The sequence below is a fragment of the Vulpes vulpes genome, chromosome 9 (genome assembly GCF_048418805.1).
Source record: "Vulpes vulpes isolate BD-2025 chromosome 9, VulVul3, whole genome shotgun sequence".
In the NCBI taxonomy this organism is placed as follows: Eukaryota; Metazoa; Chordata; class Mammalia; order Carnivora; family Canidae; genus Vulpes; species Vulpes vulpes.
Genome location: NC_132788.1, coordinates 104,034,445 through 104,055,804, shown reverse-complemented (window position 1 = coordinate 104,055,804; position 21,360 = coordinate 104,034,445). Strand labels below are relative to the sequence as shown.

At 59.4% G+C, this 21,360-nt stretch overlaps 2 protein-coding genes and 1 long non-coding RNA gene across 3 annotated transcripts; 2 read left to right on the top strand and 1 right to left on the bottom strand.

Annotated features, from left to right (window-relative positions):
* Positions 1 to 356: 356 nt before the first annotated feature.
* Positions 357 to 4,334, bottom strand: LOC112909734 (uncharacterized). Its single transcript, XR_003233147.2, has 3 exons — positions 4,207 to 4,334; positions 609 to 681; positions 357 to 489 (listed from the first exon to the last, which is right to left on the bottom strand). It is a non-coding gene; the product is annotated as an uncharacterized lncRNA (long non-coding RNA).
* TIMM44 (translocase of inner mitochondrial membrane 44) lies at positions 3,423 to 18,166 on the top strand. Its single transcript, XM_025985672.2, has 13 exons — positions 3,423 to 4,781; positions 6,663 to 6,764; positions 9,347 to 9,517; positions 10,510 to 10,590; positions 11,311 to 11,460; positions 12,166 to 12,305; positions 12,608 to 12,693; positions 13,358 to 13,450; positions 13,547 to 13,671; positions 14,811 to 14,861; positions 16,542 to 16,631; positions 17,191 to 17,301; positions 17,620 to 18,166. Exons 1-13 carry the CDS (start codon positions 4,737 to 4,739, stop codon positions 17,737 to 17,739), a joined length of 1,365 nt encoding a protein of 454 aa, XP_025841457.1. The 5' UTR covers positions 3,423 to 4,736; the 3' UTR covers positions 17,740 to 18,166.
* A 498-nt stretch (positions 18,167 to 18,664) lies between these two features.
* Positions 18,665 to 20,245, top strand: CTXN1 (cortexin 1). Its single transcript, XM_072721568.1, has 2 exons — positions 18,665 to 18,874; positions 19,248 to 20,245. Exon 2 carries the CDS (start codon positions 19,268 to 19,270, stop codon positions 19,514 to 19,516), a length of 249 nt encoding a protein of 82 aa, XP_072577669.1. The 5' UTR covers positions 18,665 to 18,874; positions 19,248 to 19,267; the 3' UTR covers positions 19,517 to 20,245.
* The last annotated feature ends 1,115 nt before the right edge of the window (positions 20,246 to 21,360 follow it).

The window sequence follows — 21,360 nt, the reverse complement described above, 5'->3', positions numbered from 1 at the left end:
AGTGGAGAACGCCTACCATGAGTGTTCTTAAAACTGAAAATTTTCAGGTGCCCAATACAGTGTTGCTAACGGCAGGCACTATGTCGCACAGCCCTGAGCTCTAGAGCATACTCACATTGCACAACTGGAACTTGATACACACCAAACACCACCTTCCCATTTCCCCAGCCCCGGGTCACCAGGAACCACTATTCTGTTCTCTGTTAAGCCATCATGTTTCAAAGAATTTGTTACCTGGCAATAGGAAAATAATACTGTCTCTCTGCGATGATCTCAGCCCCAAATCTTGCCCTTCCTGGATGAACACTGCACACACACTCTTGCCAGAACTGGATGCTTCTCCAAAGGGCAGCTCCCCGAGTCGCTTGGTCCATGTCCTGCTCCTGGTCTTGCCACTGGCCATGCCTAGTGGCATGCTCCCCATACAGCGCCGGGAAGGTTCCCTGCACTGTGCCACCACACCAGGCAGCCTCGAGCACACGGCTTGGTCTATTGATCAGAGAGAGGCGAAGGTCTCGATCACCTGAGACTGTTGTTAACAAAATACCATAGACTGAGGGGTGGGCAGGGGGTGGGGTGAACCCAAACAACAGACAGTTGTTTCTCACAGTTCTGGAGACTTGCAAGTCCAAGGTCAAGGTGCCAGCAGAATTCGGTCCTTGGTGAAGGCTCTCTTTCTGACTTGGAGAGGGAGAGACAGAGAGGGAGAGAGATTTTAACTAATGCTTAAGTGTACAGGACAGTATTGTCAACTCTATGCCCACTGTTGTAAAAACAGGGAAAATCTGCAACATTCCCCCAATCCGTGTCACCCTTACACGGAGGGGCTATGCCAGCGTTCTCTGTGTGCTGCCAGGATCTCTGATGTTAGGATATGTGCTGCCGAAGTGAGCACCCAGCCAGACTTCTGGCTTACAGGACTAGGGGATAATGAACGGGTGTGTTTGAGGCCACTAAATTGGTGGTGATTTGCTGGCAGACATTGAAAAACAATACTCTAGGGCAGCTCGGGTGGCTCAGCGGTTTAGTGCCTGCCTTCAGCCCAGGGCGTGATCTTGGGGTCCTGGGATCGAGTCCCACATCGGGCTCCCTGCATGGAGCCTGCTTCTCCCTCTGCCTCTCTCTCTCTCCCTAGTGTCTCTCATGAATAAATAAATAAAATCTTAAAAAAAAAAAAGAAAAAAGAAAAACAATACTCTAACCACAGAAGACTGTTGGAAAACTTAAATGAGACAATCCATGGACAGCACTTTACACAGCTGCTCAGTGCTAGTAAACGTTAGCGACTGTTAGTATCACCGACTGTCCCATGTGCACCCAGTGAAAACCAGCTGGAGCCCATCGCCAGCCTGGAAATCTAAACTATAAATAAACCTTACTATAAATAAATAGACCTCAACTATAAATAAGGTTTATTTATAAACCTTACTCATTCAAGAGATTTCACATAAGGTCCTCCAGGGGCTCTTTGTCTGATTCACTCTGTCAATACACATATTCACTGAGCACCTACTGTGTGCCAGGCATCAGGACACGACCAGCCCAGTCCCCAAGGGACTTACACTGGTGAGAGGGGTAGAGACTCAGAAGTCATTGCCTGGGACTCTCTGAACATCATCTCCAGGCCCTGCACCAGCCCCGTGTCCTGGTCCCCTTCCCACAGGGGACCAGGGTAGTGAATGCAGAGCAAGGGTTCTCCACCCACACCTCACAGGCTGGAACAATGCTCTGATGGGCACACCTATCAGTGGCCTCTGGGGCCAGCAAGGCATTTGCCACCTGCTGCCTTCCCCTCGCCCCCATTCCTCCCAGGGAAAGAGGCAGCTTCCTGGGCGCAATGCTGAATCAGAGCAACCACTCCCACCTGCCATCTCTTTGAGGTCTTTCTCCCTCTAGCTCTTTTTGCCCAGCAGCCTAGCATGTAAATACACTCTCCTCCCCCACCCCCTCAAAAAATACACTCCTCCCTCTCCCATCACAAACGATCAAACCCTTAACCACACCAGCAAACTGAGCATCATCAGCTCACACCGTGAATGTCCTGTTGGCACACGGTGGGAAGCACACAACATCACCTAGGGGAACTTCTCGACAAAATGGGAACTAATCACACTGAAATCAGTCAACTTCAGAACATGGGATGTTTTTACAACACAACAGGCCTTCAAAATCCTCAGTCATGGGCAGCCTGGGAGGCTCAGCGGTTTAGTGTTGCCTTCAGCCCAGGGTGTGATCCTGGAAACGTGGGATCGAGTCCCACGTTGGGCTCCCTGCATGGAGCCTGCTTCTCCCTCTGCCTGTGTCTCTGCCTCTCTGTGTGTGTGTGTGTCTCTCATGAATAAATAAATAAAATCCTAAAAAAAAATCCTCAGTCATAAATGACCCCCCTCCCAAAAGCGAGGGGACTCGTTTAGTTAAAAGAAACTAAAGAAGACGTGACAACAAAATGCAGTGACCCTTGATTGAACCATAGATTTTTTTTTTAAACTACAAAGAGAAAATTGGGAAAAGAATAAGATAGGGTTTTATTTGATTAATCTAACTTAATCAATGATAATGACTGTCCGGGGGTTATAAGGGCATCGTGGTCTGGTAGAGAATGCTCTTATCAGAAACGTGCTTAGGTATTAAAGGGGAACTGCCTCGATGTCTGCAACTCTCCTCCAAAGGTTTAGCAAAACAAATCTGCTTGTACATGTTTGTGTGTGTGTATGTGTGTATATATATATATCAGAGATGGCTAAAGCAAGTGGCAAAATGAATCTAGGTGAAGCCCATGTGAGTGTTCATTATACGTGTCTTGCAATTTTTTGTAGCTTTTAAATGTTTCAAAATGCAAAGGTGGAAAAACAAACAAAGCACCCTCAATCCTCCCCATATGTTCCTCCAGCTGCCATCATTGCTCCTTCTACACACGGCAAAGATTCCTCAGAAGTGCCCATGCCTGCCCTATGTGCTGCCTGAATGTCTACTAACTGGCCCTCCCAACAAACCAGAAGCTCCTGATCTGTAGTGTCCACCAGTTCCTGTGGTGTAAATCCTCCCCTCCCACCGTGGCAGATTTCAAGCTTCTAATGTGGTGTCCCTGAACACGAACAGATGCAACCACACACAATAACAGTATCTCCAGCGTACAGATGTGATATATGTAAACGCCCTCAGCACACCTAGCAACGTGTAGAAAAATAGGAAGTGTTGCATCTTGAGTATTTATTACCTTTGTCTAAATATAATCCATTTGGTCAGAAGTTTATACAATTAACTGTGTTTAACTAGCTCCCAAATTCCTAAAAATGTGACAATTAGCTCTCGCCAGCCAGGACAAGCTGACTCCAGCACACCTCTGTAGAAAAATCTCAACCCGCTGAAAGTTGGCTTCCACAGTCACCAATCAACCAAAACCCTCTTGCTTGTCTCACCAGGGACCTCCATGTTGCAAAATGCCAAGGACGAAGGATACAGGTCTGGCCTGGCCTGCCTTGCCTGAGTTCCCCGCAGCATCCAACACTCCGCACTCCACCTGCTTTCTCCGAGGTCCTCTGGATGCTCTTCCTACCTGTTCACCAGTCCTGCCCAGTCTCCTTTGAGGGCTCTTCTTCCTCCACTTTACCCTTGGCCTCTATATGCCTATTTGACACACTGTCCAATTCCGTGGTTTCAAAGACAACCAAGAAGCCCGGTCCTTCTCAGCAGCAAACCTCTACACCCCAACCACTTAACTAGTCTGCTCTTCTTGGAGTCAAGACATTTCAAACAAAGCCAGAGTGGAAGCTCTCATCCCTTGCTCCCACCTGGAGGTGGAGCTCCTGAGAGACAGAGAATCTGTCCAACCCTGAAGCTACGGAGTCCCACAGACCTTGTCACAGTTTAATAACTCAAAAGGCTTCAGTGGCCCAAAGGCAACATACACTGAGTCGCCCACGGTACCAGCTCCCCATCCCTCCTAGACTCAGACTGCATGGCCATGTTAGGGTACCGCCACTTGGTGGCGGCAATCTCTAAATGGAAAACAGTGTCCAGGCGCTAAAAAGACAAAGGCCTCATCTTCTTTAGGGCCAGGTGTGTCGGTTCACACGGCATCCACGGAGGAGTGGCCTCCACCGTGGTCTTAGCTTCATCTTCCGGTTCTGGATTAAAACCAACAGGCGCTTTGTCAACGTGCTGTACAACGTGGGCTCATTTGCTCTCGCTCTTGGAGCAACTCACTTGCCCGTCTGTCGGTCAGTGTGGGCCACCGTCAGTGAGAACCAGGGTCGGTCACTACCGGGCTGGTGCGCGGGCCAATCAGTGAGAACCGAGTCAATCCTCGCGGGCAGCCGCCCCGCTGGTCTCCCCAGGTACCGCAAGCCCTGCGCGATCCGCCCCGGAGATCTCCGCTCTGGACGGAATTCACGCCCTCACGCCCCGCCCCCTTGTAGTCTCATCCAACCACAGGTCTCCGCCTCAAAAAGTGCCCGCCCCCGCGCGTGACGTCAAGTCACAGGCCCCGCCTTCCGAAATCCCGCCCAATCAGAGGCCTAGCTCTCTGGGAATCTCCCGCAGGTCAGGCCCCGCCCCTATTCCAGGCCACTCTCAAGGCCCCGCCCTCCCCGGGAACGCTGTCTAATCAGAGGCAGTTTCCTCCCCGAAGCCCCGCCCCCGCGGCCGGCTTTTCCCAGGCCGGTGCCGCGCCACCTAGACGCGGCGGGTGACGCCATCGGGCCGCGTCGCCAGAAGGTCACACGGGATCCAGCAACATGGCGGCGGCGGCGCTGTGGGGAGGCTGGTGCCGCTGCCCGCGGGTAAGCGGACGTGCGGGGTCGGATGGGGAGGTGGGGGCGGGCCTAGGGAGCTCCAGGCCTGCGACCTCCAGGGCCTTTTGGTCCGCGGGCCTTTGGCGCCCTCGGCCCTTCCTTGGGCTCGGCGAGAGCCCTGGGGCTGGGGCGTTGGGGCGGCGGAGGCCGGGCCCGGGGTCCCGGAGCGAAGCTCACGGACGGGGGCTGAGCGCGCCGGTGGTGAGGGCGGCGGCCGGGCGCGGGGCCGGGGGCGAGCGAGTTCCCCGTCGCTGCCTGATCAGCTCCACGTGCACCGGGGACTGAATGGTGGCCTTGGCGCCCAGCGGAGACACAGCGAGAAGGCGGCAAAACACTGTGACGGTCACGGCTCGCGTGTTTATACGCCGGGGTCTCTCCCGAGAACGTTTCCTGCGTCGCTGCTCCTGACCCTCCGCGCGCACGTGCGGGGGCAGTTCCCGCGCTGGCTGACAGCTTGTGTCCACAGGGGCGCGGGGGTTCCCGTGTGCGTAGCGCACTCGGAGCAGTAGAACTTCAGGCTGCTGCTGCTTGGCGCTGATTCACAGGTTAGGAAACGGGGCCTCGGGGAGGTTAAGCAACCTGCCCACGGTCTCAGCTAGTGAGGTAGCCGACCTGGTCAGAAGCCTAGATGAGACAGACTCCAGAGCCAGACCCTGCGGGGAGAAAAGATCTAGGGATCCTAGTGTGGGGAGAAAGAAGCTCTCTTTGACTCCGGGCTGATCCCCCCCTCCCCCTTGACTGCTTGTCTTTTTGAGAGTTGAGAGGTTGTATTTATTTACACGTGTTTGGATTTAGGCACAAAACCGGTGGGGAACCAACCTCTTAGGTTTGGGCTTACTGTGGGACTTCCTTCCCAAGTTAGCCATGCACTGCTGTCTAAACTGTTGCTGAAGTCAGCGGCTCCAAGATGAATAGGTGTAGGCATCTAGAGAAAAATGACTTAGTTAAACTCTTGGGAGTTATTCTTCCCCCACCCGCAGCATGGGACTCAGACTCATCACCCCAGGATCAAGAGTCTCCTGCTGTTCTGACTGAGCCAGCCAGGTGTCTCAGGAGTTGCTCTTTTTTTTTTTTTTCTAAGATTTTATTTATTTATTCATGAGAGACACAGAATGAGAGAGAGAGAGGCAGAGACACGGGCAGAGGGAGAAGCAGGCTCCATGCAAGGAGCATGACGTGGGACTCGATCCCGGGTCTCCGGGATCATGTCCTGGTCTGAAGGCAGCGCTAAACCGCTGAGCCACTGGGGCTGCCCTCAGGAGTTGCTCTTGAGCTACAATTGTATGAGTTTGGGATGTTGCTTAGAGTTCCTGGAGACAGGAGGCGTGGAACAGGGAGAGGAAAGGCCCAGGGAATGTGGAAATGTGATCCTGTGGGGTCATTGACATCAATGTGCCTGGCTCAGTGCTGGGTGCTAGGGTGCATTGTTGAACAGGACCTTGCCCAAGCCCTTCTCTCATGGAGCTGAAGTTCTTCATTCGGGGGGAGCCTTGCAGAAGCAGGGCAGGCTTGTGAGAGAAGACTGCTTACTGCCAGCATCGAGGCTCTGGGTGCCCATTTCAGTCTACAGGCTTAAATCAGACCGGCACGATTCACCTTCTTCCACCATAGTTTGTCATTTCCTGGGACTCCCAGGTTCAGAGGCAGGAAGTAGACATGGCCACTGGAGGGGTAGGTCCAGTGTGTTTCCCGCAAGATCCCGTTGGCTTCTCAGAATTTAGCAAGATTGCACAGCATCTAGCATGCAGCAGGCATGCGGTAAAAACCAGCAAATGGGTCTTGGGTGACCCCCTGCTTTTTAGTGTGGCCTGCTTACTTCCCAGCTGTTCTCTTACCTGAATGGGTCTTTCTCTTTTCTCCCCCAATTAGAGATGCCTCGGGAGTGGAGTCCAGTTTCTGTCCAGCCACAACCTAGTGCCACTACGCCATGGTACCTATCAGATACGCCAGCCCGGTGGAGAGCTGCCCGTGGTGAGTGACTCAGAATGCCAGCAAGCTGAGCGGAGGGGCAAGTTTTCTGAACGATGAGACCCAGTTAACAGGAGAGAGGGCTGCAGGATGTTGCCCACATCCATTGCTGGGGGCAATGGATTGGCTGGCATTCCACATCCAAGACCTTCGGGGTTTCGGAGCCCAGTGCCCTGGTCCTCTCAGGATCTCGAGAAATGCTGGGCATTATCAGGGGTAGAGCTCCCGCCTGACAAAGTAGATGATGTGTCAGCTCTAATGGCTGGAAAGGCATCCCTGGACTCAGCTGAAATCCACCTCCCTGTGGCTCTTCCCCTTTGTGGGTGACAGCCCTCCAGGCATTTGAGCAGAGTCACCCATCTCCGGGGCTTGGTTTCCTGTTTCTCTTGTTCCTCACAGACAGCATTTGCTCGAGCTTTTGGTCTCCCCATCATTCCTCTTCCACCATGCCTCTGTCTGTTGGTGCTCACCACCACGGGGAAGAAAGCCCAGAAGCTGACATACTTCCCCAACCCCACACACTGGGGCAGCCCACACCCTTCCCTCCGAGCCTCCTCTCAGCCAGGTGACTCTCACACAGGCTTTGTCTTCCTGATTCTATCCTGGAGCTTTTGTGGGTGTGGCGCATGCCCTGTGGCCCTTCCTCAACCACCACCACAGCGTGCATTCGTGCAGCCGTGGAATGCGTGGTAGGGCTTCTGCAAGGTGGCACAGTCCCACAGTCTTAGAACCTGGACATTCCACCCCCTACCCTAGAAAGGCTGGCCTGGCTGCTGGCTCTGGGGTTTGATAGGGGCTCAGGGGTGAGTCACCCTGAAAATGGGAGGGTGGGCCCCAACCACTGCTCCATGGCATGGCTCCCTCACATGGTTCTTCAAGCCTTCCCTTTTCAGAGCCTGTGCTCATGCTTGTGGTGAAGCAGGAATCCGAACCTGGCTTAGTCTGACCCTGAAGCCTGTGTCTTGGGCAGCATGCTGGCTCTTGTGCCTAGAGTGGGGCCTTGGCCTTTCTTCTGGCCTCCCTAGGCTCTGGCATCTGGGCGTGTTGGGTTTTCCTACCAGGGGGGACCCCTGAACTTTAGCTCTTGGTGACGGTGATCCTGTGGGTTGACAAGGGAAGTTTGTACCAAGCCCTGGGGTGACATGTGTCCCAACTTGGGACTTGAGAGTGATCCCAAAGGAAGAAGCTACCTTGGTCCCAGAAGCCCGGTAAGTAGGGCCCTATGCCAACTTCTTGGGGGGCCATACAATCCTTTCAACTCCAGTCCTGGGACAAGGGCCCCTTTGGGTGTTGACCTTTGCCTTGGGTGAGCACATCTGCGTCCCCATGAGGATTCGAAGCTGCACCTGTTTCTCATTCAGGGTCTCCTCTGTTGGAGGGGGAGCTTGGCACTTTGTTTTGTTTTAGAATAGACTTTATTCCTCTGAGCACTTGTAAATATACAGAAAAATTGAGCAGGAAGTACAGAGGGTCCCCATCAACTTTCTTTCCCCCCTCCTCCCACCTGGGCAGGCAGTTTGCAATTTTCTCCATAAGATGCGTCTTGCCTCAGTGTGGCCTATTTGTTACAACTGTGGCCCATTTGTTACAACCCAGTACCAGTATATTATTAGCTGAAGCCTGTAGTTTACCTCACACTTCATCCTGAGTATGGTGCATCCCAGGGGTTTGGACAAATGTCTGCTGTGTGTCCACCATTATAATGTCCCATAGAGTAGTCTCTGTGTCCATTCACCCCCCTAGCAGCCCCTGACAACACCTGATCCTTTTCCTGTCCAAAGGGTTTCACCTTTTTCAGAAGGTCCTAGAGTGAGGATCATACCATCTGGAGTCTCTTCAGACCAGCTTCTCTCACTCAGTGATACTCAGTGAGGTTTCTCAGTGGCTTTTTAATTTTTTTTAAAGATTTTATTTATTTATTCATGAGAGACACAGAGAGAGGGGGGTGGGGGGCAGAGACATAGACAGAGGGAGAAGCAGGCTCTATAAAGGGAGCCCGATGTGGGACTTGATCCTGGGACTCCAGGATCACGCCCCAGGCCGAAGGCAGTCACTAAACCGCTGAGCCACCCAGGGATCCCCCGTCAGTGTCTTTTTAAAATTGAGAAATAATAAAATAAAATAAAATAAATAAAATAAAATAAATGACACATGACAATGTGTAAGGCCACACCTCTTTTCATGGCTTGCTAACTCTTTTTTTTTTTATTACTGAATGATGTTTCATTGTCTGGACATCTCACAGCTTATCACCCGATGCTTTTTTTCTTGTTTTTTTTTTTTTCTCCTGAAGATTTTATTTATTTATTGGAGAGTGACAGCATGAGCGAGGTGAGGAGCAGAGGTAGGAGCAGGCTTCCCACTAAGCAGGAAGCCTGATGTGGGACTTGATCCCCGGACCCTGGGATCATGACCTGAGCCAAAGGCAGACACTTAACCAGCTGAGCCACTCCGGTGCCCTTCACTTGATGCTTTTTTTAATTTGACTTTTATCGCTCATAAAAGAGGTAGCTCTTCATCGTGAAACCCTGCATCAGCCCAAAGAAGAAAGTAAAAACCCTTTATTTCTTTTATGTTCTTTCTAGTCCAGATCCTATTCTTCCGGAAACAGGAAAGGCTTTCTCTCTGGTTTGCTGGATAATATCAAACAAGAATTAGCCAAAAACAAAGAAATGAAAGAAAGTATTAAAAAGTTCCGAGATGAGGCCCGGAAGTTGGAAGAGTCGGACGCACTCCAGGAAGCCAGAAGGAAATACGTGAGTCCCTCTGCTTCGCGTCTCCCCTGGTGGCACACTTGCTTCCCGCACAGTGCCGGCGTGGCAGGGGAAGGTGAGGTCACTGCACTGACACTGGGGGGGCGAGGGGACAGGAGTACATCGTCAGCCCTCCTTTTCTGCGGTGAGATAGAGCCCGTTCTCTGTACACTGGCAGCACCAGCTTCTGGAAACTCGTGAGAAATTTCAGGGTCTCGGAGCCTCCCCGCCCCTCCCCGCCCTGCTAGATCAGAGTGTGCATTTGCCCAGGCTCCCCCGGTGACCACTTGAGCAGTAGGTTTGAGATGCACTCCTCCTGAGAGCTGGTCGTGGCCCTCTGAATGAAGCAGGTAGACAGCAGGTTACGGTGCATGTGTCGTTAATAACGGGCACATCTCTTACGGAGCAGCTGTCAGGTGTCTGCCACAGCGAGTGGGCTCCGCAGCCTCTGCCACATGAGGGCTCTGCAAGGCGGGGGCAGCCTCCCCATCTTCCCCATGGGTCCCTGCTCCAGGTCTCTTGTTTTTTTCTTTCTGTTGGCCCCCTCCCAGGCCATGCTCAAGGCCTGGTCCATCCGAGGGCTGTTGGAAGATCGCCCTTCCTTTCTGTTAAGGAGGGGAGTGGGCTGAGGAGTGGGCAAGGAGCCAGTCGGGTGGAACAGTGACTGTGGGAGATCCAGCAGTGGCTGGCAGCTGCAGGGGTGCAGAGTGAGGCAGGATAATGTCCATGAGCCAGGGGAGGGTGCAGGATCACCCCTGCGCCAAGCAAGAGACTGGAGCCAGGGGCGGGGCCTCAAGGGTCTCCATCGGTCATGTCAGCCTTAGGCTGGTAAGCCCACAAGGGAGGCCAGGGGCAGTGAGGTTCACCGGGGTGGGGAAGGGGCCCGGGTGGCCAGGCTGGAGAGGGAGAGGGCTGCTGAGAAAGTGCTTCTTTGGACCCTTGCTTGTAAGATAACTGCTGTGTTGTAACAAAAAGAAACAACATCCCTACCGTAGAAAACGATTGAATCTGAAACGGTGCGGACGAGCGAAGTGATAAAGAAGAAGCTGGGGGAGATCACAGGCACGGTGAAGGAGGTAATGGTCGCGGGGCCCCCACGCTCTGTTGGCCGCGGCGCCTGGGCCATCTGTTCCTCGCCTCCAGGAGGAGAGCGGTGCTGGAAGCAGCGGGCAGAGCTGGCGCCTGGGCAGGGCGTGACTTGGCACAGGGATGAATAGCCGTGGGTGGCAAGCAGGGGAGAGCCAGCCAGGGCGGGTGGCTTCCGGAGTTAGGGTGCACGGCGCCCCTCAGGAAGGAGGGCGAAGACAGACTAGCCCACGTGCCCTGCAGTTTACCACTTGGGTTAGAAGCTTCTGTGCCACTAGCAAAGACAGGAGGATAAATGAGAATTTTTTTCTTCCTGCCTAAAAACAGGGAAGTGCTGCTTACCACCCTCCACGGTGGGGCCGCCCCAGGGGCTTTCTTTTTGTTACTTATTTTGCTCTTCTCTCTTCTGGGCAGGAGAGAGAGGCAGGCCAGTCTGGTGCTGGGGACAGGCTCCTCACCTTTTATCCCGAGGCTGCCCCACCCGCCCGTTCTGGGGAGAACCCAGTTGACCTAGTGTCTAGGTGGTGCCCAAGGGCCCAGCACCCCAGACATAGTCCACAGTGGACCTGAGTCTCAGGGCCCCATGGGCCAGATGAGCTCAGAGCGCTCGTTCCTGCCCTTTGCAGGACTGGGCTGGCCTTAGCTCTGGGGGAGCTTGTGCAGGCCCCGAGGGGTGCTGAGCTGACACCTCCATCCCTCTGTCTCAGTAGAGTCTTGACGAAGTCAGTAAAAGTGACTTTGGCCGGAAAATCAAGGAGAGTGTGGAAGAAGCCGCCAAGACTGCCAAGCAGTCCGCCGAGTCGGTGTCCAAGGGTGGGGAGAAGCTGGGCAAGACTGCCGCCTTCAGAGCCCTCTCCCAGGTGGGTCGGGCTGGCCCTCTCGGCCGGGGGTGCCCTTGGCGTGGCCTGCTCTGAGCCCTGGAGACGGAGGGCTCACTTGAGGCAGCAGGTCTATGCTGCACTCCTGGCTGAGTACCCTTGGGCAAGTCACAGCCCCTGGGGAGCTGCAGGTTAATGCCCCGAGAGCCTCTCAGCTGCTAAGCCTCCTTAGCTTGTGTCCATAAACCAGAGACCTTTGCACTTAGGGTGACTTGAGGTCTTGAATTCGTTCCGAATCACCTGTCGAATCTTCCCACAGCTGGGCCCTCTGCTGGCCACAGAGGCCACAAGGTAGAAAGTCCACGTTTCTGCTCTCAAGGGCCCTGGGGGACGAGTAGTTCCTGAGCGACATGTGACAAGAGAACATACGGGGAACGGGCCACAGGTGGAGAGGGCGGGCCCTGCAGAGGGGGTTGTGCACAGCCAGCTTCACGTGGCCAGAGCAGCTGCAGGAAGAGGTCTGGGGGAAGTGAGAGGGAGGCCGAAGAAAAGTGGAGCGCATCTGGAACAGTTCTCTCCATGTGAGGAAGTCAGGCAGGTCACTCTGAGCTATATGACCCTGGGGTGCCATCAGCCCCTAGATTGGGGTTCCCTGACTTGGGGCACAAAGGCCCAGGCCCATCGTGGGGGTCCACAGCATTGGGAGGGTCCCGAGTGCCCACCGCATGGCTGGCGGCTTTCCTCCAGGGGGTAGAGTCCGTGAAGAAGGAGCTTGACGAGAGTGTGCTGGGACAGACGGGGCCCTATCGGAGGCCGGAGCGGCTAAGGAAGAGGAAGGAGTTTTCGGGAGAGAAGTTCAAGGAAGAGAAGGTGTTTGAGCCCAATGAGTAGGTAGCAGACCGGCCAGCGCGCACGTCCCACCCCAGAGTGTGTGCGCGAGCGCCCGCAGAAGGTTCCTGCGGTTGACATCATGCTCATCCATTCTTATTCCAGCTTCTCTTCTGCTCAAGTGAACTCGGAGGAGAGGGTGGGGTGGTGGGGACGGGAGAGAGGAGGCAGGAGGAGAGGTGAGGGGTGGGCTGTCCTGCTACACCCCTTCCCATGGGGCCGAGTGGGTGCTCAGCTCGGGGGCCGGGCAGGTGCCCAGGGGCTCCCACGCCGCTGCTCACCACTGTCCGGTCTTCCCCAGGGAGGCCCTGGGAGTCGTGCTACACAAGGACTCCAAGTGGTACCAGCAGTGGAAAGACTTCAAGGACAACAACGTGGTATTTAATCGTGAGTGTTCACATCTCGGAGACTCAGCTGACAGCGTAGCCGTGACGGCGAACACTTACTGAGTGCTCCCCATGTGCTGGGCACAAGCCAGACCCCCACTTTACAGAGGAGGAGACCGGGGTCAGAGAGGACCAGCCACTTCCACAGGATCACCCAGCCAGTGAGCAGCAGAGCCCTGGCAAAGCACAGGCCGCCCTGTGTATGCGGGCAGCCCGGTACATTTGGGCTGGCGGGCAGGGACCCTACTGTGGGGGCTGAGTCACTCATCTCTGCCCTTGCCAGAGCCACTGCTAGCAGTAGGGCGGCCAGGCACACCCACCTCGCAGGGGGCATGGCCGTGGATTCCACCGTGAGACACTCCCTCGTCGGGCAGGACGGGAGGCACTGGTGGGCCCCGGCCAGCCTGCTCGAGGCCCTGGAGGTCTCTATTCTGATCTGGGACATGGGGCTTCCCAAGTACCAACAGGGACGAGGATACGCCTTCGTCCCATGAGGGGGGCTGGAGGCCTGTCTCCTCTGCAAGGAGAGCCCCGGCGTGCAGGGCGGGCCCCTTGGCCCACCACTGGAGAATTAGCCTTGGAGAGCCCCCCCCCATTTCCCCTGCCTGCACAGAGGGTGGGTCTCACGGGGCCCCCTGACCCTGGCCCGTGTCCCCTCCCCGCAGGGTTCTTTGAGATGAAAATGAAGTATGACGAAAGTGACAACGCGCTCATCCGGGCATCCCGGGCGCTGACGGACAAGGTGACAGACCTGCTGGGTGAGTGGCTTGCCCGTCCTTGCCACCTGGGCCAGCAGAGGGTGGTGGGAGGGGGTGACCAGGCCCTGGACCCACTCCTGGCTCGGCTGCCTCCAGGGGGCCTGTTCTCCAAGACGGAGATGTCAGAGGTGCTCACGGAGATCCTGCGAGTCGACCCGGCCTTTGACAAGGAGCGTTTCCTGCAGCAGTGTGAGAACGACATCATCCCCAACGTCCTGGAGGTGGGTTGCCGCCTCAGTGGGCCCTCCCCGTCCTGCCCTGCCTGTGTCGCATGGGCCACAGCCTGATGGCAGACACCTGTCCTGCCTTCAGAGGCCTGAGCACCCCCACGCTGGGTCCTTGGCGGTCACGCAGGGTCACCACCAGGGTCACCTGCGGGCCCTGCTGCCCCCTCACGATGGCGGCTGATTTCTTGCTTCGCCTGTGGGGTGCGTCCGCTCCCGGGACTGAGTTCCCTTTCCCCATGTCCCGGCGGCAACCCCTGCCTCCCTTGAACGCTGGACTGGAGCCTCCTGTCTGGCTCCCTGGTGCTCCACAGAGGCCTGAGGCAGTTCCCTGGGGGCTGCAGTGAGCGGCCGCCCGAGGCCTCCCCCTCCACCCCTTCCCTGTCTGCTCCTTGAGCCCCCAAGATGTGGCCAGAGTCCGGGCCTTGGGAAGTCCTACTGAGACCACAGACCCTCCTCCTGCCTCCTCCGTCCCAGTGACCTTCGTGTGGTCCCCTCCCCCTCCGATTTCCCAGGTCCCTCACGCCACTTTGGGCAGGGCCGGGAGGAGGTAGAAATGGAGCGATCCCCCAAAGCAGCAGTCCGAGCGCAGGCAGTTTCTTCTAGGGTGAGGATGGCTCGGCCCCCAGCTTGCCTGTGGTTTCCCCCGGGCCCTGGGCTCCTCCATCACCTTCAGCGGGTTCAGCCCTGCCTCCCGAGTTCCTGCAGAGGCATCCCCCCCATGACCCGTGGGGAGGCCGCCCCCGGGACCCCTGCTCTGCCCCTGCCCTGGCCCCTGACTGCCCACGTGGGCTGCTCATGCCTGTGGGGACCCAGCTGTGCAAGACTCCCTCCCCAGTGAGGGGAGAATGTGGCTCCCAGCCTCCTTGGTTCAGTCTCCTGGCCAGGTGAGCCTGCCACGCCATCACCTCCTCTGTCTCTCACACTAGGCCCTCGGGGCCACCCTAAGCTGCCGGGGGTCACACACCCAGGCCCTTGTTCCCCGGGGCCTGAGGAGGGGCGCCCATTGCTGCAGCCCAGCCCGAGGCCACTGCCCCCCCACCCCCCCAGTAGAGCCTGTAGGGTAGGGCCTCCTACCTACATAGTCTCCCCTTAGTCTCGAGCTAAGTTTGTTTTTGTCACCTTTCCCTTTTTAGGCCATGATTTCTGGAGAGCTCGACATTCTCAAAGATTGGTGCTATGAAGCTGTGAGTACTTCTTTCTCTCTTTCAATGTTTTTTCTAGTTAGGCCTAAAAAGAATCACAGCTTAGAGATGTGCTTGGGCGACACCATCTGAGAAGGGTATGATGGGGCCTGGTGTCCTGTTGAGGGGGGCCCCAGGGGCCGGGGCTGGGGTGGAGTGGGGCCACGAAGACCTCTGCACGTGTGTGACCTTCCCGTCCCCGGGCCAGAGGCCATCAGCACGCCCGTGTCACAAGCGTCACGAGGGTACAGTGTGAACACAGAAGCAGCACCGCAGGACGCGTGAAGCGCTGGCTGGACTCATTAGCTGTTCTTGCTTCGAGTTCCCGAAACACAGAACAAAACAGATGGTGATAGATTTTCCCGCACAGGGAGGAGCTGCATGTCCTGAGGAGGCCTGACTGCTGCCCAGAGTCGGGGCTCAGGGTCCTGGGGCTGCTTGGCGGCAGTGGCGCCGGGCTGTGGACAGCAGGGCAGCCGTCCCCAGGAGCGTGCCCTGTCTGCCCGGGCCTGGCAGCCTCGGCGTCCCTGCTCCCTCCCTGACCGCTGTCTTCATGCAGCTTTTTTTTTTTTCAAGCTTATTTGTATTAAGCAATCCAGAGCCTTTTTTGGCTGATTCTGTTCTGCTTCCAGCTCACAAACAAGTTGGAGAAAGCAGAGGAGAAGATGTCAGATTTTTTTTTTTTTAAATACTCCTCTGCATGGTGACTAATCCAGCAGGCATTTGTGAGTGGTGTGTTGGGTTTTTGTTTTGTTTTGTTTTTTTTTTAATACTTTGGGACCATTAGGATGTGGTTGATTATCTTTGCCAGGGAGCTGCTGCTGCCCCTGGAAATGCACTTGAAAGTGCAGGTGCTCATGCACAGGTGTTTCTTAAATGTCATTTTTAAGAATCGTACGAGAAAGGGGAGTTGGCAGCATTTTTTTTTCTTGGTAGATCGGTTGTTTCCATAAAAAGTAGGTGTTATTGGAATGTCTTCCATCACAGTTGCTGTGTCCAGAGAAGCTTCCAGAGGAAAGCTACAAGGCTGCACATGTTCCCTGGCCTGGGAAGCAGGCTCGAGGGGTCCAGGGGTGTCGGGGGCACCGCTGCCCCTCGGGAAGACAGGGGGCTGTGGCCAGAGGCTTCCCGGAGGAGCTGGTCAGCGAGGAGGAGGCACCCCGGGCAGCTCATTCCAGAGCAGCCATGGGTTAGGGCAAATCCTAGAAAACAGGTTTGATTCCAGGCCAAGATTCAGAGTGCGGTGAATATGGGCAAGTCCAAGATCAGCCAAGGAGGCCTCAGCTTCTCTCTGGGAGTGGGTTCAGATCCTGCTGCGGGAACGTCCCTGCTCTACCGATGAATACCCCCTGGAGCTGGTAGTCCTGTGCCGCGCTGCCTTTATAACGAGGGGAGGGTGTGTGATTCGGGCCAGCAAACGGGTGGCACCAGCCTCCCTGCTTGGACCTGTGCTCCTGGCATCTGCCACTCCTGGCATATAGCACACCCAGGCGCCAGGAGCCATTTCTGGAAGGTACAAGAGCCGAAAGCATGGAAGCACGCCGGCGAGCCCGGCGGCAGGGAGAGGTTCCCAGGACACTGCGCCGGGCCCCACGGCAGGTGCCACAGCCTCCGGTGGCGCGGTGCCTTGACGGGGCTGGTGTTCGGGGTGTGGCCACGGGCGCGTCTGGCTTCTCGTTGCAGACCTACAGCCAGCTGGCCCACCCGATCCAGCAGGCCAAGGCGCTGGGCCTGCAGTTCCACTCCCGCATCCTGGATATCGACAATGTCGATGTGAGTGTCTCTTCCGGGGTGGGGGTGTGCTCGTCACGGGCCCCTGTCCCGGGAGGAGCTGTGGCATGGCCACGGGCTTGGGTTAAGTGACCTTCAGGGTCCCTTTCAGCGGAAGGCTCCCATAAGCATGTGGTGGGAGAATTAGACGGGTGCGAGACGCCGCGGTGCTGCTGCCCAGACCTCGGGCCCCCAAGGCAGTGCTGTCTCTGCGCCTTTACTGGGAAGGGTGGGAGCTTTGTCGGGACTGCTCAGGCCCCAACGGTGCCTGTGGGCAGCTGAAGGCACACTGAGGCCTCTGTGCCCGGCCAGCCCAGGTCTGGTTCCAGGAGGCTGCCGGGGTCTGGGGCGGCTGCATGGATCCTTAGCAGTTGAGACTCTGGTTCACACTGGGAAGCATTTTGTGGGAGTCCCTCACCCAGAAACTGGTGACTTCTCCCACTCCTTCTGGGGCCTGGTCCCACCGGAGGGACCAGTGGAGTGGGAAAGGGGGATCTGCAGCACAAGGGGAGCAGCAGGGGAGGGGTGTGGCCACTCTAAGCACCCCCCACTCCCCCTGCAGCTGGCCATGGGCAAGATGATGGAGCAGGGGCCTGTGCTGATCATCACCTTCCAGGCCCAGCTGGTGATGGTGATCAAGAACCCCAAAGGCGAGGTGGTCGAGGGCGACCCGGTGAGTGAGGGAGGAGGGACGCAGGCCCCGGGGGTGGCCGCCTTCAGCCACCTTGCACCATGGCAGTGTAGAGCCCGGAGGCTCCCTGACTGCAGAAGAAAGCGGCCGGCGAGAAGTCTAGGGCCCTGGCTGGGCCTGGTGGAGGGCGGAGGGTGACCGGCCTCTCTGGTTGGGCCAAGTCCTGAGTCTAGCCTCGGGGCCCCAGCCCCAGGCTGACGCCCCAGCCCCACTCCGTGGGCTCCGCAGCGTCCCCTCTGCTCTGCAGAGCCTGCCCCTCCCCGCGGCCCGTCCTAGCCCTCACCTTCCCCACCTCCGCAGGACAAGGTGCTGCGCATGCTGTACGTGTGGGCGCTCTGCCGAGACCAGGACGAGCTCAACCCCTACGCCGCCTGGCGGCTTCTGGACATCTCAGCCTCCAGCACAGAGCAGGTCCTCTGAGCGCAGTGGCCACGACGCCACGACCGGGGGCTCCTGGGCTGGCTCAGCACGCGATGGACACGCCGAGGACTGGCGTCCGGCTGCAGCAGCTCGATCTGAGGACAGGACTGTTGGTTCTCTACCTGGCGGCTATGGAGCCAGCTGCATGGGGAAGGGCGGGGGCTGCGGGGGCTGCTCCCACAGTCAGCCCCGCGCTGCCGCTGTGCCCCGCTGTGCCCCGTGGGGGCTGCTGGGCGGGCTCACTGCGGTGCACAGGCCGACGGCGCCGGGGACCCTCTGGAGGCAGGATGGCGGGCCCAGGCCCCCGCGGCTCAGAGCAGCCCACTGGCCACGTCAGCCAGGCCATTTGGGCTGTGTATTTTACCAGTGCCCTTACTACCCTGTGTACACGCCTGAGATCTGGAAAGAATAAAGTGCAGGAGAGCAACCTGGGTGGTCCGAGGTGTCTGTCACTGGGGTGGGGGATGGGGCTGGCTGGCCGGGAGCTCACGAGGCGGTGGCCAAGGTCACTGAAGGAGCCGCAGCCCTAGAGGGGGCGGCCTGGCCTGGTCAGGACCCTGCCCCCTGGGGCTGGGGCGCCGTGAGCAGAGCGAGGGAGCCTGGTGGGGTCCCTAGAGCTGGAGGAGCTTGGACGCCAATAGGAGCGCCTCTTGGAGGCGCTGGGATCCGCCCGCACTGGACGTGTGGTCGGGGGGCGCTCGCAGGGTGGGGGGGCGGGGGCCGGGCCGCGCCGCCAGGGGCGCCTGCGGGGGCGGAGTGGGCGCGGTCCCGGGCGCCCAGGCTCCCCGCGGCCTCCCGGCGGCCCGGGTCTCCCAGGCGACCCGCGGCGGCAGCTCGGTCCTCCCGAGGCCGGGGCGGGGTCGCGGGCCCGCGCACCGCTCCCTGCGCAGCCTCCGCCCCCCGCGGCGGCCCCGCCCCCGTCGCCATGGGAACAGCCGCGGCGGCCCGGCTAGCGCGCGGCTCGCCTGCCTCGGTCTCCGGCGCTCCAGGGGCGGGTGGGGTGGGCTGAGCCCGGGCCGCCGCCGCCGCCGCCGCCGCCGTTGCCGCCGGGGAGACGCCGAGAGCGGAGCCGGCGCGGGTCCCGGAGGAGAGCGCAGCCACCGGGCGCTCGGTGCCCGTCCCGGTCGAGGCCAGGGTGAGGGGCGCGGCGGGGCGGGGGCGGTGGGGGAGGGGTCCCCGGGGCGCCGAGACAAAGGGAGCGGGGATGGGGGACCGGGCTTCGCCCCGCTGCGCCGCCCGGGCTGCGCGTTCGCACCTGTTGTGCGCGGGCCGGCCGGGCCGGGCTCCCTCTCCCCACTCTCCGCGCCCCCACCTGCGCGCACGGCCGGAGTTGGGTCCCCGCGTGCCTGCGGCGGCGTGCCCGCGGGCCGGGCTTGGGCGTAGCCGGGGGACGGAGGCGCGGGCGGGGGCTGGATCCGGGAAGGTCAGGGGGCGGGGGCGGGAGCGGGGCGCAGGGGCGGGAAGGCGCGGCCTCATCCCCGCGCCCCGGGCGGGCCCTTCCTCCGCAGGGCGCGCGGCGATGTGAGCCATGAGCGCGGCGTGGACGCTGTCCCCGGAGCCGCTGCCGCCGTCGACGGGGCCGCCGGTGGGCGCGGGCCTGGACGCGGAGCAGCGCACGGTGTTCGCCTTCGTGCTGTGCCTGCTCGTGGTGCTGGTGCTGCTGATGGTGCGCTGCGTGCGCATCCTGCTCGACCCCTACAGCCGCATGCCCGCCTCGTCCTGGACCGACCACAAGGAGGCGCTCGAGCGCGGGCAGTTCGACTACGCGCTGGTCTGAGCCTGCCCGGGCCTCCCTCCGAGGGCCCACCCGACGGGCACCCCGCCCCGCAGCCTAGCCCGAGGGGGAGGGCGGCAGAGGTCCGGCTCCTCCCCCTCCTCCCTCTCCCATCTTTCCTCCCGGCCTGGCCCGAGCCCCCACTTCGTGCCTTCATCCCGCCCCGTCCTCGCTCCGTAACTGGGAAGAGGACCCCCACCCCGCAGCCCCCGGCATACGTATAGGTGGCTTTGCTCTTGTCCTGCCGCCGCCGAGCATGAGTGTCATGTCCGTCCCCGGATGCGGGGGACCCCCGTGGCCCCCCTCCCCCCCCTGTGGTCTGGCCACCCTCACGCCTCCGCCCCCGCCCCCCCCTTAAGTGTTGAGCTGCTCCGGCGGGCGGGGCAGGCTCTCCTGCGCCCGCGGGGTGGACGCCGCCTACCAACATGCCCTGCACGGCCTGCCCCGGAGACTGGGGAGACTGGGGAGACTGGGGAGACGGGACAGCACCAGCGGCCGTCGTGTCCAGGACGCGCGGCGCCCTCGCTGGGAGGAGAGTGCGGGCAGGTTCTGTGCCGCCCCAGCCCAGGTCGGCGCCCCTCCCCCAGTCCCCGCCTCTGCCCCCCCCTGGTCCTCCCGCCTCGTCCCCCTGATGCCTTCTCCTGTCGCCGCCGCCGAGGCCTTCCCCGTGCCGCCTCCTGCCTCCCTGCCTCTGAGCCGACGGTGTCAATAAAAGCTATTATTGAGCGCTTACTACATGCCAAGCGCGCGAGTCAGCGCCTCTTCAAGACCAGGCCGAGCCCTGTCGGCGTGGCTATTGTGCCCGCCAGGGGATAAGGTCCAGGGGCTGTGGCCAGGCAGCCTGCGTGACTTAGCCCGGACTGCACGGAGCGGCACGATTCCAGCCTGGCTGGGATTTGAACCCAGCTCTGCGTTCTCACGTGCTCTCCACGGCTGTCCGCGCGGCCCAACGGCCAGGCCGCCTTCAGCGACACCCTCCTCCTCCCCCTGCCCCGGGGAGACCGGGGACCCGGGGGGGGGGGGGGGGGGGCGGGATAGGCCTGGGTGTCGCCAGGAGGTGGCACGATGCCCTGGCGCCGGCCCGACGCGCGCCCCCGACCTTCCCGAGCCCGCTTCCTCCTGCCCACCAGCAGCACGCGCGCTCGGGAAGCCGGGGGGCTGGCAGCACCGAGTGGGCTGGCTGCGCTCCACGCCGCGGATTGGGGAGATGCGTGCGCCCCCGGGGAGCCGTGTGCAGCGGGCGGGGAGAAGCCAGCGCTTCTATAAAAGGAAGGCTGTTGAGTGCACGGGCTCTGCGAACAAAATTTACCAGCTCCCAGAGGACTAGTGAGGCTGGGCAGGGTGGGAGGGCGGCGCCGCGGTGCCCTGCGGAGCCTCCTGCCGATCCCCGGCCCAGGCTGGCCCTGAATCTACAGGCTCAGGCCCGCGGAGGAAGGGGGGGCCCTTGCAGGGAGACCCAGCAGCACTCCTGGGCATTTGGGGCACTTGGCAGCAGCCTCAACCCTTCCTCTACCAACTCGGCTCCCCCCTCCCTGCTCCTGAGGCTGCTCCAGTCCAGCTCTTCCCCCCATGCTGTCCCCCAGCCCTGCATCACTAAGGCCACCTGGGGGCACTTGCTTCTTCCAGCCTCCTGCCACAGGAGGCAGCCCACCCCAACCCTTGACTCCTACCGGCGGCCTGGCTCCCCTCCCTCTGCTGGCCTCTCTGTGTGCCATGTGAGGTCACCTGCTCCGAAACCCTTGCACCCACACTGGTTGGGCTCAGGCCTCTGGTCCTCCACACAAATCACCCAGGGTCCCCCTCCTGGCTGGACCGAGGTCATTCCAGGTGACATTGAAGCAGACCTG

Coding starts and splice junctions, on each gene's coding strand:
- CTXN1 (XM_072721568.1), top strand. CDS start 19,268: ATGAGCGCGGCGTGGACGCTGTCCCCGGAGCCGCTGCCGCCGTCGACG.
- TIMM44 (XM_025985672.2), top strand. CDS start 4,737: ATGGCGGCGGCGGCGCTGTGGGGAGGCTGGTGCCGCTGCCCGCGG. Junction 6,765..9,346: donor CCGGTGGAGAGCTGCCCGTG/GTGAGTGACTCA, acceptor TGTTCTTTCTAG/TCCAGATCCTATTCTTCCGG. Junction 9,518..10,509: donor AGGAAGCCAGAAGGAAATAC/GTGAGTCCCTCT, acceptor TCCCTACCGTAG/AAAACGATTGAATCTGAAAC.